The sequence below is a fragment of the Oryzias melastigma genome, linkage group LG4 (genome assembly GCF_002922805.2).
Source record: "Oryzias melastigma strain HK-1 linkage group LG4, ASM292280v2, whole genome shotgun sequence".
NCBI lineage: Eukaryota > Metazoa > Chordata > Actinopteri > Beloniformes > Adrianichthyidae > Oryzias > Oryzias melastigma.
In genome coordinates this window covers 22,156,551-22,176,629 of record NC_050515.1, presented here as the reverse complement: position 1 = coordinate 22,176,629, position 20,079 = coordinate 22,156,551, and the positions used below count along the sequence as shown (strand labels likewise).

The 20,079-nt window shown below is 37.6% G+C and overlaps 1 protein-coding gene across 2 annotated transcripts in view; it reads right to left on the bottom strand.

The window, feature by feature from the left end:
* The window catches only part of pik3r3b (phosphoinositide-3-kinase, regulatory subunit 3b (gamma)), a 240,886-nt gene extending 223,885 nt beyond the window's left edge, over positions 1-17,001 (bottom strand). Inside the window, exons 1-2 of one of the 2 annotated variants that reach the window (XM_036211611.1) lie at positions 16,558-17,001; positions 15,731-16,418 (exon numbers count right to left, since the gene is read on the bottom strand). In XM_036211611.1, the coding sequence (XP_036067504.1) occupies positions 15,731-16,037 (307 nt within the window). In that variant the 5' untranslated portion in view covers positions 16,038-16,418; positions 16,558-17,001. Of the gene's footprint in view, positions 1-15,730 lie in introns of both variants that reach the window. The other variant, XM_024278243.2, reaches the window with a different exon arrangement.
* Between the last annotated feature and the right edge of the window lie 3,078 nt (positions 17,002-20,079).

The window sequence follows — 20,079 nt, the reverse complement described above, 5'->3', positions numbered from 1 at the left end:
GGAGCGTTGGTTGCTGCGTTTGTACATACAGTGGTGTGTTAGGAGGTTTTACATAATTAATGAAGTCTTTGCTGCTGTTTTGCCTGTAACATGCTGAGTTTTTTTCCCACAAGAAGACTTCTGTCTTCCAAATAAGATGTGTGGTTTGCTAGCTTGAAGTTATGACGTGTAAAGAAGCACTAAAACATGTGGGTGTTTTTTTTTCTCTGAGTTTCCCTTTGTAACTATTGCTTGGGGTTTCAATATTTCTTTGTGTGAGTGGGTGGTGTGTCTGTTACAGCCTTAAAGCAGAGTTTCTTCCTGGTTTTTTTTTTTTTTTTAAACATGTTGGATGACAGGATTGGACTTGGGCAAGTGGTTGAAAAGTTTTCCTGAATGAATGAAATCAGCCCACACATGAGGGGGCTCTTGGGAAGAAGAGTAAAAATAGGAATGAAACCATAAAAACGGCAAAAAGAAGAAAGTTTAAACTGCCTGGAGATATTATTACAGAGAATGACAGCTACATTTCCCCTCAAACGTTAAAGGAAACAGGAAGAAAAAATATTGCACCTGAACTTCAGGTGGATAAAAATCTGGTCTGAGATAAAAATATTAAACCAGTCATAGGTCCAAGAAAAGGTTGGGAACCCACTGCCTTTGATCTAAGTTTATGACCAAAGCTCTAAATGCTCCGTTGTTTCCGTTTTCAGGAACCTAAGCTCAGGATTGGTTTGAAAAATACATAAATCACACCTTTTCTTCCCAGTATGGGCAGCTGTTCTTCAGGTTACTAGATGGTTCTTTTTTGTCATTGTCACTACTACAATGACATTTAAAAGGTGATTCTTTGGTCCGTGCAACATTCTTGCGTCATCGTCCAGCCGTAAATCCTGGTTCGATTTTCAGCTCCCACAGTCACAAGTTTAAGGTGTCCTTGGGGGAGACGCTGTACCCTCAAATGCCTCTGGAGCATTCGGTTCATAGCCACTTTCCCACTGGAGCGTAAATGTTAGAGCTTTATGTGAACCTATCAGTAATTGAGAAGAAGGATAAAAGTGCTTTAGTGCAAAAACACAAAATCTCATCATGTATTTTTTTTAAAGTTGTGTATTATTGATGATTCGATTCACAAATCAAGATCAGCGATTCACAGATCAAACCACAATACTTGTTTTTTTAAATGTTAACTCTGAAAAACTACGCCTTTTTACTAGATGTATGAAAGTTAAAGTATTTTTTAATCTCTGTCGTTTATTTTATAAAAGATAAAACACAAAGATCTGTGTAATATAATAGTGCACAAATATATAATTTCATTAAATAGATGACAAGAAGATAGTAAACTAGGGTACAGCAATACCTAAATAAAAATGAAACTATAAACCACAATTTTATAATCTAAGCTGACAACAGTGTTTCCAACACACGTTTTAAAAACTGACGGTTTTCATCTTTAGTAAAAAGCCCCAAAATCTCCCCACTTTACATGAAAATACTGTGATTCTGCTCATATGATGTCACATAATTTACATAATATTTTCAATTTCATAGTAATTATAAGGGGATATAGTGGATTAAGAAAATTGACAGATGTATTATTTTGATATTTTATTCAAGTTGTCAACTATATTTATAACAAAATAGTTTTTCCTGAACTTATTTAAGTAATATGAACTTCAGTCTAATTTTTTTCATTGATAAACACTTATTAGTTTTACTTTGAAAACATGAGCTTTCATCAACACTTTACCTAGAAGATTTATTTACCATATTTTCTGAACTATTACGCGCATCACATCATGAAGCACATCGTCAATGAATGGTCTATTTTCAAAATCCTGTCATACATAAGGAACATCAAACTTTAAGGCACATTATTTACAGATATTTGAAACTTTCTTTGTGCAACACATACTTAATTCAAGACATATTTTCTATTACCAGAGCAATATACTTAAATATTAGTGTTTGTGGCTCATTTCAAGGTTTAATTTAGTCTTAAAAGAACATCTTCTCTTTTTATAAAAAACATCTTTGGACAAATTCTACTACTTCCATTGGAAGATTTTTTTCCCACTTGTAACAAAGGGAAATACATTTTGTTTTCTATTTTCTTTAATTTGTTGATGAAACTGATGCTTTTTGTTCTTTTAGATGGAAAACTATTTTATTTTTATTTCAGGTTTTTGCTTCCCTGTTCCAAAAACGTTGCAGTAACAAAAAATCCGAACACGTAAACATTCTATCAAAACGTTCCAATTGAAATGGTTCAATTGCTTCAAGTGTTTGCGGATATTTCCTCTTGGAGAATCGGTGATGGAGTGAACCGGGACCGACGGTGCAGTTTGCTGAAATGATCAAATCCCTCAGTTGGGCTGTTTTTCTGATGCATTTGTGACTCAAGCGTGCTTCCAGCAGGAACATTAAAAGTGACTGATAATCAATTACAGCAGCCGAAAGAAACATTTCGGTGAAAGCACGAGGACTTAAAGGGATAAACCATCTTTCCATTATCTTTTTATTGAGACATCATGTGAAAAATGTGTTGTAATGGCCATTATAAAGCGCTCGTTAAAAGCAGCGCTGCTGTAACCTGAAGCTGCATTAATGCAATGCATCAAGCGCTGAAATGCATCACTGACTTGCAGGATAAAAAAAGAAAAAAAAACGTGGGACTTAAATTATTTTTACAGCACCTCCGATTACCGAGTCGGAAGCGGTCAAATGACTCGCGCCGGAGTTTATCGCAACACTTCAGATGGCATTAAAATGCAGCGGGGAGGTCATAAAAGCCTGTGCGGTTTTATAGGTTTAAATAAACAGGCTGTGTAATTGTAGAATGAGGGAGGGAGCCGAAATGAGGGGGCGACCTCTCCAGATCAGAGAAAATGTGTTCATCCTTCTTTTGAACCTTAGTTGAGAGCAGCTGAACTCAAAGAGAAGCAGGACTGTTCAAAAGTAAAAGCAGCTAAAAACAGACTCAGCTCTTTTCTTTCTAAATAATCAATGTTTTACCGTTTACTGGGAAATATAAAAATAATGCATTTAAGAATCACAAACTCTGTTCTTTATTTTTGAACTCATAAAATTTAAATGATTCTGCTTTAAAAAAAGAAGCACAAACTGATTTATTACATTGTTTGTACATTGAAACAAAAAAATAAATTACACTTTAGTAAAAAATTTGACTCATGGATAAAACATTTTAATAATCTACCCAAAGACCACATCCAGATAATCTGGAACTGATTCCACACAGCTTCCTAAGGCTACCTAAATTGCCCGGTCTCTGTTCGGCATGCATCGGCGCTCCAAAAACCAGCTTCCAGGAGAGACTTTTCCCACCTGTCAAATATGTGCCGCCGTCTCGTGCGATCAAGCTTGGTCCTTTTTTGAGCCACCAAGCTCGACTCCCTCATCACTACAGACTGTTGCAGGCAGTGCTGCTGCTAGCCCTTTGAACGCCTTAAGCAGTTTCTTTGTAGCTACTTAAAAATATTTACTTCCAGTTTACATTAAAAAAGCAACATCTAAATGTACCGTTTCTTCCATAGTCAGAACAATATAGGGAATAAAAATGAAATGAATGAAAATATACTTTTCTCTAGGTCAGAATCACCTGATTCACATTGATTAATGAATGATTGAAGAGTATCGGTATGTCAAAAAGTGTGTTTTGTTTAGATTCCCCGGGGAATATCTCCGGCATTAAACAGTTAAGGGGAGGTGTGTCTTGCAGTTCTCTTGAGGCTCATGCAGCCACCCGAAGTGAAGTCAAGAAAAGGGAACATACAATTTTTGTACTATTGTGAAATATTTGAAATGAAATTGTAAGTTGGAGACACTTATAATGTATGGGTGATGCTGCCGTACGGTGTCTTCAACTCGTACTTTGTCCATTTTGCACCCACAGACAGCCTGTATCACTTGTAAGGGTAGATGTGACTAAAGCTTAAGGGGTTCCGAGGACCAAACTCTTCGGGACAGAGATCTGCTCTCTGATGGAGCCATTCTCCCAGTTTAGGGGTCACAGTACCAAGTGTTCTATTTAACACAGAGACTGCTGTTGCCTTCAGCATGTACGTTTTCCAGCTCTTCTCTCATCTCTGGATATGTCTGTGCAGGTTAGAGTCTTGCTTCTTACTTTGGTGTTTTGGTTAATTTCAGTGAAGATGGCTATGGCTCTCTCAGATTCCCAAGTTCTCTCTGGAGCAGTCCCGGCTACCTGCACTTTGAGTAATTGGTTCTGTATTTAAGGAGCAGGTTTGAGGTTGTCAATGTCAGCTCACTTTGTGAGCCCTCCGCCTTCTAGATTTCTTCTGGAGCTTTCTCTGATGATTCCGTTTCATGTAATCTGGATAACCTTGTCTAAATGTAAACATGGATCTCCCCTGCACCTGGGTATCTTTTCTGCTGCTAGCTGTAACAGGTCTTTGATCTTCTCATGTTCCTTGATAGTGCTCTCACTCAGGATTGCTCCATCTATCACTACAGCCTTCTTCACCTTCTTTTCCGGCAGAATTAGCAGAATCTAGCCTTTAAGCCATTAGGATTTTGTAAGCGTGTACCTGGAAGTCCCACAGGATCTTAGCTTGATCCTCCTAAACTATCTTTGGAGGCATATCTTGACCTCTGGACTTTCAGCCCATACCTGGCACAGGTGTTTTTGTACAATATGACAGCCACTTGGTTATATTGTCCCATATATGCCTCGTCTGGTAGTACCTTACACCCTGCTGTTGTGTGCTCAACTGCCTCTGGGACGTCTTTGCACAGCATGCACCACCTGGAGTTCTGCCTGGTGTTAGTGATTTAGAGTTTGTCTATCTTCATCCCGTATTCTTGTTGTTGCAGGTACTAACATATCTGTTTTGTCTTATAACAGAAACTCCAGTCCTATTATCCTTGTCAGTGTTTTCTCACTGCTGCAATGACTAACTTATCGTTTACATCTATGTCTTTCCAGGGATGTTTTGTGCACTCATTCCCTGCTTGCTGACGAGTGAGTCGTTCTTGGTGGAGGAGCAGATGCTCCGGGGCTCAGTGTGGCTATACCAAGGCCAATTAGGCAGCCAGTAAAAGAAAACCTTTATTGACAACAGTTGTGCTCGTTGGTCTGCCTCACAGAGCCCCCCTGCAGCTCCAGGACCCAAAAGGGCTGCAAACAGAACCAGTGAGCCCGCACACTTTGCTTTGTAGGAATCGAACTGCAAATCCCCCTCGGTCTCCCAGCATCCTTCTCTACTCCCTTTTTTTCTAAGCAGTTTTATTTGATTTGCATCACCTTCTTTTTTAATTGAACGACTTGTCTCGTTCACCCTATTGATCTATTTAACACAGGGGCTGTGCGGACGTCCGTAATTGACTTTGAAAACAGAGACGATAAATCAAAGCGTCTAACCAAGAACGAGCCTTCTGAGGACAAAGATTAGTACGCAGCTGCAGAAAACTCCCCAAACTCTGATACTCTGTGAATTTTTTTTAAATGAGATCTTCAGGATATATAAGGGTTTTCTTTTGAACAGCAGCTGATGTTATTTTTTTTTTTTTAGAAATTCTACATGACGTTTTAAGCCTGAAAGAACAAAACTCCATGTCACAACAACAGTGTACTTTTGAATGAAATCAGAAAGATTGGACACTTTGTGTATGTGTGTAAGTTTAAGTAAATACTTTGAATGAATAAAAAAACTCAAACTTAGGTCATTAAAATGTTAAAATTGTTTTAAAAAACTGTTAAAAAGGGATATTTTTTCTAAAAAGGTTTTATTCTTGGTTCATTGCTGGTCCATCAATGCATCAGCAGTAGAGAGGTTCATTAGGAGAAAAAAAACAAACTCAAACCGGCTTGAAGCTCTGCTCCTTTACCTCCGCTCTGCAGTCATTAGAGCAATTCTGCATCTATTCTGTCACTCTGCATTACCAGAAGAAGAGCTTCATCATTTCCCCTGCTTTGCATTCTTGTTACAGCTTTGGGTTCTGATCGAAGCTCCTCACTCCAAATGCATCTGTGTGCTCTGACTGCAAATCTACGGAGCCCTGGACATGACATAAAAAAAATACAAAAATAAATACTTCCCTCAAATTAATAATTTGTGTCCACAAGTTAGAATTTTGTTGCCAAAAATTAGCATTTTATTTGCACAAATTTGTATTATATGGGCACAAATAAGCATTTTTTGGAGAAAAAGTTTTCATTTTGTTTACACAAATAAGTATTTTGTTCACACAAAATATTTTTTTGGCCATAAATTATTATTTTGTGCACACAAATTGACAAGTGAGCAAAAACTTGCATTTACCGGCTACAAATGAGCATTTTACTAGCATATAATGGATATAAATTAGGATTGTGTGTGCACAAGTTTGCATTTATTTCTTTTAACAAATCAGTTTTTTGCACTGACAAAGTTGTGTTTTGTGACCACAGGTTTGTAGGCGTAATTACAAATTCCTAAATACTATTTTGCACTTATTTGTACACGCATAATACTAATGTGTGGCAACAAAAGGCCAATTTGTGCACAGAAAAATCTATTTTTTGTCCACAATTCTGACATGCATCATTCTTAAGGCCTGTTAATGCACAATAAATGCCAATGTGTGCCCACAAAATGCCACAGAGTACCAAATTGTGCCCCCATATGCTAATTTGAGCCCATAGAACACTAAGATTTTTTTCTGTCATGTCCAGGGCTCCATACAAATCAACATTCCAGCTGTTCCTGCATTTTTTTGCTTTTAAGATCACTTCTTCTTTTATAAATCTTCCAACTGTGTCTACTTTGTTTTTGTTTGTCTTTAACCTGCATTGTTGCTTCCTGCCAACAGCTTTTCTCATTTGTATTCCAGCTGCTCTGCTTGTTTTTGAGGAAACTGAACAGTTCTGCACTGAACTCTTTAATGCAAATGCAGCTCTGCAACTCATTAAAGTGTTTTACTCCAAATATATAGATATTTATTTTTAATATCCCCTCTGCAGTCCTGGTGGAAACTGGACACATTAAGAAGCCTCTTCAGTAAGTTAAAATGCCAAAAGGTAAAAAACAAAGTGTTAGCATTTGTTATATTTTTGGTCTTACGTAAATTCTGCAGTACAAATAAAGTTTAAACAAGTTGTGGATATTTTACAGAGGATGAAGATGAAATTTACCCTCAAAAGTCAAAGGAAACTGGAATAATAATAATAATCAGACGCACACTTCAGTCTTGTACAGGCTGGCCCTTGGAGATTTTGTCTGACATTAAACCGGTCCGTGGTCCGGACTACTAGGGACTACTGGGCTAAAGAAAATAACTATTTAGTCTGTAAAGAATGTCTTTCCATCCAATTTCAGAACCCCTCTGAATCCCATTTGGGGTCCCAGGGTTGCGGGAGCCTGTCCCAGCTACTGTTGGGATAACCTGAACTATTCGCCAGTCTGTTACAAGGTCACACATACACATACATGGACATATAGGAGCAAACTACAGTCATCAATTAACCCATGAAACATGCTTTTGGATTGTGGGAGGAAACTGGAGTGCTTGGAGAAAAATCCATGCATGCACAAGGAGAACATTCAAACTTCACACAGAAAATTAAAGACAGTACACAATAAATGTTTTCCCATTTTAAATTGAGTTACTGAAGTTACATCATTTTTGTTGATGTTCTAATTGTTGCACTTGTATATATATACTGTTGCTGTATTCAAAACTTATTTTTAATCTTCAAGCATTCCTGTTACATCTTCTTATGCTTCTTGAACCTTCATTCTTCATAGATTCTCAGTAAAACTGATATGAAAAAGACCAACCAAACCAATAAGGAATTAAGGCAAACAAACAAAGAGTTTTGTTGAATCTTAGAGTCTTGGTCACAGGCAAACTGCTGCAGACAATTGAGACTTGTAAATAGAAAAGGTTTCTCAACAAATCGGTCCGACAACAAATGAAAATTCCTGCAGAAAAACGATTCAAAGATGAGAAAAGCAAAGGGGTCAACGGATGTTCTGCCAAAACCACAGCTCTGTTTTCCACATGAGTGGCACACACTATTCATACAACACATGACAGATACACACAACATCAGCAAACAAGGTAAACACAAGAACAAATGTGTGAAGCAAAGGCAGGAACGCAACCGCAAACCAGATGAATTGACTGCAGCATCAAGCTGTGAATACGAATGTAACCATTGCGGCTTTAAAAAGACTCAAGTTATTCTCATGCCTTAAGAAGTCATTCGGTTTCACGTGCAGCAGCCTGGTTTGGTCAAAATGAACAATATTCTGTTGTGCGACACATTCCCACACACCCCAATTTATCAAATCAAAATGGAAATACGGCACAGGAAATAACCTGATTGGCTCAAAACATTGAAAATATTGGTGTATTAGAGAAAAGATGGAACTTTTGCAGCATTATTTAATGGAAGCATGTCCAATTTGAAACAGACAGAATAGACATAGAATGTAGATAACATCGAGCAGCCTGTCCGACAAATGGTTCATCTGGGCTTTCAAATGCTTCACAGTCATTGCTCTGTAAGTGTAAAAAATATATATTTTGGGGGGTTAAGGTGTCTGTAATATAATATAAAACACATAAATTGTATCTGATTATTACAAATGTTTTAAATAATCCAAATAGAAAAAAAGGGGGGAAAATTATTGTATGGATCAGAGAAAATGCTGACTTGTTCTGGCCACCAGGTATCAATTTTCTTGTTCTACTCAACCATCAAAGCTTTAAATACTTAAAATAGAAAATATCAGTTTCATTGGCCTGATTTAAATAGATCAATTAATAAAATCCTACAATAAAGACAATAGTTTAAAAGGATATGAGATAAAAAAAAGGCTTAGTAGTAAAACTTTTTTTTTTTTTTAAATAATGAAAAGATGGATGGAAGGAGCTCTCGCCTGGAACTCAAGAAAGCCAAAGTCAACCTAAATATAAATCTATAAATCAGGCTATTTAGGCCTGTTAGACTGTTAGCTCATTGCTGCGATCATTGATCCACAGCACGGATGAGTACACAGAGCTGATCCGGCACACCTCAGTTAACAGACCGTCGTGACACAGCCAAGCACTCCGTGGGTCTCAAACACTAGTGCTTCTTTATCCCCTCCAACAAACTGCCTGGTTCATATAACAGTGAGAGACAGAAAATCAAAATATCGACTTGAAATATTTCATATCAATTTACTTGCATTTCGTTGAGGGAAATAAGTATTTGATTAAGAGTTCTGGTTCACCAGTTAGACTCTCCTAATCAAGGGGACACTTGATTTGAAGACACCTGATTAGCCACAAATGACCAAGTCTTTCTGGAAAGAGGGTTCAAATACTTATTTCCCTCAATGAAATGCAAATACATTTGTATAATTTTTTTAAAGTCGATTTCTTGATTTTCTATCTATCACTGTTGAAATGAATCTCCCTGGGACCTCCAGCGTCTGTCTGCTTGCTTTGATCAGGGGTATCCGGTGTAATCATGACTGGGTCGGTCGCTGGGATGGATAGTTTCCCCAAATATAATGTCCTTAAACAGCATCAAGTCAAGTTTCAATTTCAATTCCTATTTATACTTTGAGTTTAATTCATGTGTCATTTTTGACAATACTGATATGTAACTAATTAATCGCAAACCTGGAGAAAATTTAATAATATTTATTTATTTTTTTTATTTTTAGTTATAGTATTTGCCAACCACTTGCTATCTGCAAATAATCACAATATGAAATCACATGCAAAATTGTACATTTAGAACAATTATTTTTAACCCTTTGGAACCTAGTTCCTAAAACTCAGTTTTTGTCTACTTTTGAATTTTCTGTATTTTCAATTTAAAGGAGTACCTGCTTGCTTATAGGTATACAATTGTAATCTGCACAACCGCACCTATGTGACACTAACTTTATTTTCTTGTTTTGTATTCACACACTAGACATAAAAATCATGGAAAACAGAAAATTCCTTCGGGAAAAAAGGGATTCGTTTTGCTGTGGAAACCCCCAAAATGCTTAACCAACTGTTTTTACAACATAGAATGAAACTTTTACGAGTAATTTTATAAAAACAACAAGACAACATTTGGCAACAAACTAATCAGCATGTTTTTGAATAAAAATACAAATACAAAAAAATCCAGGCGAAAGTCCTAGATTCCTTTGAGTGGCATGTATTTCTGTTGATAGAGGAACATCACAGACCTCACAGCTCCACATGGCTGTACCTCAGTCTGCCTCTGTGGCTTCAGCTACCAGGCAGTCCAAAAAATAGGAATTTCTCTCCTGAGCACTGCTGTCCATTTGACATTTTTCTTGGAATTCTGGTTTTATTTATTTATCTTTTTATGCAGCTTTTATTTTCTTGTAAGTTTTCCTTATTATCCAGCTGGATTTCAGGTCGGCCTGGCTAGAATCTGCTCTCAGGTGGAGGTGTGTCTGTCCACTCTAAACCAACTACCTCTCGTTCAGGTACGCCTCGTTCTGCGCAGTGCAGCCAGGGGTTTCTCCTCTCATAACAGGACAATTTTTAGACAACGCCAGTGCTTGTTGTTGTAGAAAATTTATGTCGGCCCCCATCCCAAAACGGTCTGTTTCCCCCATAGCAGGTGCGCTGCTGTCTCCTCACGTTTTATTAAAATAAAAGATCACTTTTGTCCAAAAACTAAATCATATCTCTTTATAATATCTCTTTAATTTGATAAAAACTCAGTCAACTTTCACAGCCTTAATAAATAACATTAATTTTTTTGTCTTTTTTTTTACTTGTTATCTGTGTTGGTTGTTAAACAGAGGTGCTGCACTTATTGTTTGTTGAAAGGATTTCCCATTTTACTGGATCCAGGTCACACTTTGAAGCAGACCTCTTCCCTCTGAAGGGTTTAGTGGTTGTCTCAGTTCCAACTCTCGCTTGGAGATGAAATTGAAGACATCGCACAACATTTCCTCTACTTGACCATCTCTCTAATTACAAAGCCCTTGGGCAGAACTGGTTGCACATGTGTTCTTGTGGTTCACACCTAATTGCTTCCTTCATTTACATAAGAGCACCTCATCTTCAGATAAAAGACATATCAGAAACGAGCACGGTGCTGCATCCAATCAAGTCTGCTCGGACCAGCCTGATTACCTCCACACTGTGTGGGAGTGTTCAGACGAGAGCCCACAGCAAATAAAGGATTCATTAACCAACCGTCATAGTTGATGATGTACCAATGCAGCAAACAGCTCGTGTGCAGGAAGGGCGAGCCATCCGGTTGGGAAATATCTGAACGTGTTTACAGTTTTTGCAGTGTCAGATGTCGGGGATTAATTAGCGCCCAGGGCCTTGCAGGGACGAAACTGATCTCAATGCAGAAACACAGCTGCTTAAGCTCGATAACTTCAAAATCAAAGCTGAACTTGGCAGGTCTGACATCTATTTAGTACATTTATATTCAATTTAAATGCAAAACAACTTCAAACACTGTGAGGTATCAGAGCTCTGTAGGGCTGGGTGTCACTGATATGATATTCAGTAAATTTGATTTTGATTCATAACTTTAAAATTCAATTTTAATATTAAACATTTGATTTGAGAAGTTTTTATATAAAGCATGTTTTTTAAATTAAGATATACTACAGTATTCTTGAAGATTACTTGTTAAACTGAAATAATGTTAATTTAATTAATAATTTTGTTTAATTTTTGAAATTCTCCATTCAAAACAAACTGAAATCAGTTTTCGGACCATAAGAAAATAACGAATGCCTTCAAAGGAAAATTGTTTAACACATTCGGGTAATAATCACCACCTTATCAGAGTGAAGATCAATTTTTAGGAAATAATATATATGAAACCTCAGCAATCTTTTTCTGTAAAATGATTGCAGGATTAAAAAATGTTGTTCTCAAATTTTAGTTCAACATAACTTTTTCTTACTTATATTTTTGAGTTAATTTAATTCATTTAAAAAAAAACACAATTTAAAAAGGCCCAAATTACATATAAATCTGAATTTATAAACAACCTAAAACAGAATTTTTGGTGTTTTTAGCATGTTTCTGTGGTATTTTTCTGATGATGGAGGAAATATAGAAAGAAAATAATGCCCAAAATTAAATTTCTGAGTATTTGTTCATTCAAATTTTTGTGAATCAGGAGCAGACAAAAAATAATTGAAAAAGTTTGTAAGCAAAGAGCTCTCAACAAAAAGAAAGGGGGCGGAGTTGTTTAGTGCCAACAGTCCAGCCCATAACTTAGAGTTGAATTTCTGACTAAGTCCTGCTGCTCTGCAGAAACTATGTCCTAAAAACTACATTTTTTTTGTTTTGTTTTGTTTTTACATTTGGATTAAAAATGGCATAACTAGAATTAAAAAATGGGGACAAAAAGTCCATATAGTTTGATTATTTTAAATAAAAAAAAAACTGTTTGTTCATTTTGTCTCATCTGTAAAGACTAAACTAGTTGTACACAAAGTCTGCTGAAATGTGTCCAAACTACTGACACAGCAATGTTGTTGAGCTGCACTGAGGCTTGGTTCTTGCTCCATTGAGTTTCTAGAGAAATCTGAAGTCAGCAGTTTGTTTCCACACAGCAGCAGAAGCAGAGCAGGGACCTCCCGGCTGTTGGAGGTGAAGGAGGCTGCCAACACCCCTGCCTCCCTCCGACTGCGGCCCGGCCAATCAATTATTTCCAATAAATCCAAATAGAAATGAGCAAAATGTTTACTGGTGGAAGAACCCGGAGCAGCACAGAGATGTTAACCATACAAGACTGACCAGACCCATAAACAAGAGGAGCAGCGGAGGACAGAGGAGGGAGAAACCACCCTGACCTATTTAGCCAAACTGGAGCCACAAACACAAAATGGGGAAAGCAGAGCTAACCGCCCCGTAAAAGAGCTAACTAAAGCCTGCACGCTCTGGAACAGGATTTTAAGAGGAGCAGTCACTCGCTGTTTTTTGCATTTTGAACAGCCAAAGCGTCAGACCAAAGCAAAAACCCAGCTGCAAATAAAATGAAGCATTGAAAACAAGGAGGTGCAGCAGCAGGGTCCGACTGGAACCAGAACAGAGGACTGAGGAAGATCAGACGAGAGGCCGGAGTCCAAACATGAAGGACAACATGAGCTCCTGGTAGCTTACGACAATTGTATCAGGAGTTCAAGAAAAAGATGGAGATGTGTGTCTTTGGTGAATCATTTCATATGAGTTATTTCCCCTTTCATCAGTTCATAGATCATAAATCACCATAGTAAGCTGTGTGTTAAAACTAAAACAAGTCGAGTCTGAACTGACTGGAAATACCAACAATGTGTGAGTGAGTTTGCAGCAGAAATGCTTTGAAAGTACAAACCTATAAAAGTTAGAGTCCCATATCTGTCGCACACCTGCATGTGTGAAATTAGATTTGACCCATCCCCCAGGGTAGTGGTGAGCTACAGACACTGCCACGCCCGGGAACCATTTGGTGGTTTAATCCCACCAATCAAAGTGCAAATCACATCCACTAATCACTCAAAGCAAAAACATATTAAAGATCATAATCGCAATTTATAAAGCCAATCATAATGATAAAAACACCTTACATTCAAGAAATCTAAATAAAATTCCAGAAAAAAAAATCAAAATAAAAGGGAAACATTTTTGAAAACAAAAAGTAGTTTCAATAAATCAAAGAAAGGTTAAAAAAAATAAAACAAATAAGAAACTGGAAAAGGTTAAGGACGTATATGAATGGATGAATACGTATGTTCCCCTTTTCATTCGGTGTCTTCCAACAGACAATATTTATACTTTAAGCCTCTAGTCACTGCAAAAGTCTGCTAATTGTTCAAATAACTTTATACTAATAACATCCTGGTGCTTTCCCTCTTCTTAAAAAATGAGACGTCATTATCCAGTCAGTGATGTCCTGAAGTACCTACCTTTTCCCATCTCTAATTTGTTTCATTTTTTCATAATTTATTTGGATTTCTGGAAATTATGCATACAATTGTTTTCTGATTTTTTTGTGCTTTGGGGGGTGGAACTCTTCTTTTTATTTCTAAAATACACTGTTGTTTTTTAATTATCGATTTTGCTTTTTTAATTGTCATGGTGAACTTTTGTATGTTTTTTTCATTGAGTAATTTGGTTCACTTTAGGGCTACCATACAAACCCTTTAATGAGGACTTTCAAGGGGGTAGCATCAGATGGCACTGATCTGTGTAACAAGATGGATGAAGAGTTGGTTTCAACCATCCATCCATTTTCTAAACATGCTTAAACCCTTTTGAAATCATGAAGTTGCTGGAGCCTATCCCAGCTACTTTTTGATAAAGGCGGAGTACACCCTGGACAGGTCGCCAGTCCGTTGCAGTGCCACACAACCACACTCAGCTTCACATTTGGAGACAGTTTTAAGTAACCTATAAAGCATGTTTTTGGACTGTGGGTGGAAGCTGGTGTGTCACGCACATCCATGGGGAGAACAAGCAAAATCCACACAGAAAGAGGTCCCAGCTGGGGTTTGAACCCATAATTTGATAAATAGTGAACTTTGCTTTGGTTAAGTTTTTGTGTCGGGTGTACCCCGCCTTTATTCAACAGCTGGGGTAGGCTACAGCAACCCTCTTGACCCTGAAAGGGATGTAGAGATTTTAGAAGATGGATGGATGGATGGATGGATAAATCGATTGTATTCTTCCTGCAGCTCTTTAAAAGGAACTTTATGTCAGTGTCACACAGTGCAATAGGAAGTTTTGGTTTTAAATGGTTTATTTCACGTAATCAAGGCACAGATGCATTGATTCCAATTGATATTCCAACAGATGGATAACTAGGCAACAAATTATAGAGTACTTGAAATGGAGTGGGAGGAAGTGAATTTATATAATCCCACCCTGTCTCAACTTTACCATTTCTTTACATGAATTATGCTTATCCAGTTCCTAACTTATAATCAAATATTTATACCTTTACATCACAGATTCAGGCAATTAAGAATTCTTTGCGTGTGCACATGACCCTAAACGGGTTGATCCTTTGTGGGTTAACAAGCTTGCTGGAGCCTACCCGAGCAAAGCCGGTTTAGAAGATTAGGTTGATTGATATTTTTTTTGGCATTCTATGTGTAACCCTTTAAAAATAACTTTATGTCAGTATCACAAGGTGGAATTTTTGCCCTCTATCAGAAACAGGAAGTGTAGGTATCTGTATAGGTCAAGAAGCTCTATAGGTTGCCAAAAATGTATGACAAACGATACAACTGTTCTTTAAGAGGGAAAGCGTGTCACAGAAACATGACAAAAAGGTTAGGTAAGAAAAAAAGAATCCCCTTTGACAGGATTTTCAAGATCAGCATGTCCAATAATCGCAGGACATGACCTTAACCGAGTCAGCACTTAGAGTATGTTTATTGTTGTAATTTTTCACCATGAACGCCACACTGAAATGACCCACAGACAGCACTGTCCCGGCTGATAAATGACCATAGTTTGGAAAACATATCAGTGTTCAGACTGAGGGCTTGTTGGAGTTCTCCAACTGCAGTCTGAAGTCGAAAACAGACTCTTCACACAAGGCCTGGCCTAAACCATTAACTCACGAATCGACTCAGGGTCAGAGGTCATGATTCGGTTTAACATCGATTCTACGAAGTCATAACTTCTTCCAGTCGACCATGACAGGTCAGTAATAAGAAATAGAAGAATCATGCATTGATTCAGCTGAGCGCAACCAACCAAAAGTTGTTTTTTTTTTTTTATGTTCCGGAGTGGCACTGACCTGAAGAAGCTGCTGCTCCGAGAAACTGCGGCCCCTCTACTATTGGCGGCACAGGCCGGGGCCACGGCTTTGCTCCCACTCCAATAAACTCCACGAACGTCCTTGGGAAGAATCCCTTCTCCTTGCTCCGCTCGTTGACGCCACGCAACCAGCCAGGTTGGCTTCGCTCGCCTCCCTCCGGGGGGTCAGCAGACATGAGCGAGGCCTTGGCGACGGTGAGCAGGTCACCTGGTTGGAGACTGATGTCATCTGCACCCTCACGTTTGTACTCAAAGAGGGCTCTGTACTGGAAAGTCTCTGATCCCATGGCAACAGGTGTTCATAGGACGGTGGCTTTTGGAGAAATCCCTGAGCTGAAGTGGACTAAAAAGAAACTCGGGGATGCTGACACAGCAAAAAGATAAAAATCTGTCTCTAAGGTGGAATTCAACACCTGAAAGTTTGAGCTTATTTATCCAAAAATATGCAAGTGATCCTCCTGTTATGAACCTGCAACGCAGATGGGGGTCTTTGAAATCCCACTGGGACAGTCTGAGGCCTGCAGTATCCTGGTGGACAGACCTGAGGGAGGGGTTGGGGGTCCAGACTGACCTGACTAATGTTCCACCTGATCGCCCTCCACCCACACGTGCGCACACACCTGAGTTGACAGCTGCAGTGCAGAGCGCCACTCCTCCTGCAGCTGCACCTGCATATTTCACATCAAAGTCCCGGAATGAGCGTTTTTGCGCTTGGCAGCGGGAGTCCACGCGCATGCGGGTCAGTGCTCTGACCTGATGAGGTGCATTTAGGATAAACGTGACTCTTTTTTCCCCCTGCTAACTCACCGCTGAAGCTCCGTCCCGCGGCGGCTTCTCGGTGCGCAAACCGGCCGCTCCCACTCGGGTAGAGCGGCTGACGGTACGGGCGTCCCGTTAGGATGAGGCGCACGCCGCGGCGGATCCCGCAAACAGACAGTCTGCTGGGTGCTGGCTGATTTTTGGGGAGGGCGGCAGCGCTGATGTCAGAGCCCTCCTCCTCGTGTCCTCTAAAAATGAAGCGGAGATGGGACAGGGTGGGATCCGCGCGTGTCCGTGATCCTCCAGCGGGACTTTGCCTTAAACATCTCTAACCTACATTTCCAGGAGTAAAATTTAATTTCTTTGGAGGAAAAAGAAAGTACAGATGTTCACTGGAAAGCGGAGCCTGTATTCCTGGGCATGACGCAGCAGCGCACCACGCCAGACTGCTGCGTCATCAGGTGCGCGCAATTTCAGCCGGGATCCGCAGAGAGCACACGCGCTGAGCACGAGGATTCAAACAGAACTAAACCATCCTTGACTTTTGAAAATACAGATTTTATATATACACAATAGTAATTCTCATTAGGAAAAGTGTTTTGTTTCATAGGATTGAATGTTGACTTTAACTTGCTATATAAACCAATCAAGACAATTTCTGCAAATTTTTAAAAATGTGCAAAACGTAAAAGTACTCTGCCTTTATAATAAAACTCATACGTTGCAAGTATTTTTTTAATCTCTGCTAAAGTAAAGTTTTTGCTTAGTAATCCAAGTGAGTTATAAAGTAAAACCATAAAAAACACAATTTTACTTGATACATAAACCAATCAAAACAACTTTATAATATAAGTCAGGAATAGGGTTACTTAAATGAACTTAAAAATATATAATACATTTTTTTGTATTTACTTGTGAACCTACTGAACAAAATCAAAAAATGTAACTTCCTTCCAACATCAGGAGAGGTTCCTGGTGTGAAAATAAATGACGAAACACCATAATTTACCAATTTTTTTGTTTGTTTTTAAGAATATAAAATAAATATGCAGCAAAATCCAAAAGGTAGTGCAAGTTTTAAAAAAATATCCTTGAATCATGGAAAAACAGTGACCACCATTGCTAGCATGCCTTAATGTATTTGATTTAAAACTGCAGTCACTTAGCATGTATAAAATGTATTAAACCATTCTGTCTGTGAATGCTGAAGGAAAAAAACGCAACTGATGAATATTATTCTGGGTTATTGAAGCAAAATGACTGAATAAGAAGACTGTTCAAGTATTGTAGGCTTATTTATGTTTCTGAAATAAATCAGACCACTGTAACATAATACATCTTATGTGTAAATATATATATTTTTGTTTTCATTAAAGAAAATTCAGACATCAGAAGTGCCTTTTGTCAAAATAACATTAGGTCTACATTTCTGTAATATTCTAAAATCTGACATGAGACTACATTTTAGTTTTTATGAGACAATAATTGTTAACTGAAACAAACTAAATATAATTTCTTGTTTTGAAATTCATATATGATTCTTTCATAGAATCTTTTGGCTAGTAGAGTCCAGATTTGGCTGGTAGACTTTGTATATATATATGACTCAGCTAAGTACAATATTAAAATAATGTTCTAATCTCTCCTACATTTAAATTCGAAAAAGGCAAATATTAGGTAAAAAAATTGAAAAGATGAATAAAAACTGTTGCGTTCTGTCTGAAAAAAATGTTCACATAACCAAACTGTTGCACACAATTTTTTGATAGGATTTATTGTAAAACTCTTCCCAATTATGATTATACTGTTTTTATCCAAAATCAAAAAGCCTGTGATGTTTTTTAAGATATATTTTTTGTGCTCAATAGAAAGTTATTAAGCTAACTTGAGTTATGGGAAAGACTGTTGGAGTGAAAGTTAGCCTCTGCTTGTTTCCCATCAACCCCTTGTTCTCTCCCTCAATAACACCTCATAAGCATGGCAAAAAAATAAAAAAATACTGAGCAATATTGTAGCTATCCAGCTGTACGATTTTGAGCCAGATACCAGATGAAGAAAACAAAAACGTACATGTATCTATTTGTCTGTAAGGATTCATCAAATATGGAGTGGAACATTAGCTGCGGAACAGTATTTCTTGATTAAAAAAATACTTATTCACACAATTTAAATGTTACATTATTTTATACATGGCCTCCATCATGATAAAAATGCTACAAGTTAAAAACACTAAAACCAACAATTTTATCAGAGTGGGTCTTAATGTGACTTCATTATGTTTGATCATATTCTCTTGACTCAAGATGAAAGGCATCTTGATCCAACCCTTTTTTTTGGCTGCTTCAGTATCATCTCACAAAAATATAGTCAGTTTTACTCAAAAAAATGGAAGTCATTAATATGAAAAAAATCTATTTGCTGTCATGGCTTCTTGGTTCCTTGTTTTGGGCTCCTGGTTTCTGGTTTGTCCGGGTTGGCTGTGGCTCCTCCCTGACTGACTCCGCCCCCTTCTGCCTTTGTTTTAGTGTTTGTCCATAAGGAACTGTTTCTTTTGCATTTGGGGGCTTTCCCACACTATGCGGAGAATACGCTGACTTTTAAAAAAAAAAATTAATTAAATCTACATCCCAGCCATCAGTGTGTTCCACCCTGCTCCTGAGTTTCCTCCTGTTAGTGTAGCTGTAATATTTGCACCCAGAAAACACACTTCTTATTAAATTTATTTATTCATTTTTTCGATTGCTTTGCAAATTTAAAATTAACAGGATCAAAAATTCTCTCAGATCAGATTTTAGTACTTAATACCCAGCAATATATTTTAAAAACTGATGTTCATATTCTACTACTAAACTTTATTATATTATTTTTTATATTGAATAATTGTATCAATTTCGTATCATCAAGTCAATACATTATAGCAGACCATTATTTAAGCACAACTTTTCACCAAAAAAAATTATTATTTGAAAGAATGAAGATATGGCCATTAGGAATACATCTTTGATTAAATAGATTTAGAGTTTTTTTCTATTTGCCAAATACAATTATTAAATTATTTAAATTCTAGATTGCTTTTGTCTTTTTTCCTAAGAGAAGTAACTGTATGATTAAAGTTACTCCCTTAGGACTACCTTTATTCTTCTAGTCAGTATGGAGAAGCAGGTACCCCCCCAAATCTGTTAAATCAAATTTTTTTTGGATGAAAAATTGGCAAAAAGCACATTTTATAATGCACTGTGGAATGAAACATAAACTTTAATAAAGCTTATTAATGTAACCCTTCATTTTTGTGCATGTGTTCCCGTTTAAAGCAACTACAAATCAATGAGCCTGCTTTAGCTGTCCGTGGGAGGGGTAGAGTCACTGGTTGCAGCATCAACCAGCTGTTGAAAACTTTCAAATCAATCTGAACCAGATGGAGCAACTGATAATTCCCTATTAACACTAATAGTTATTTTACTGGCTGCTTTTTTTTTTTTTTTTTAGGCAGAGTTCATAAACCTGACCACAATGCTGCATGAGTACAAGGTCATACCTTCAGTAATTTGAAACCCCCAAACTGCAAGATGG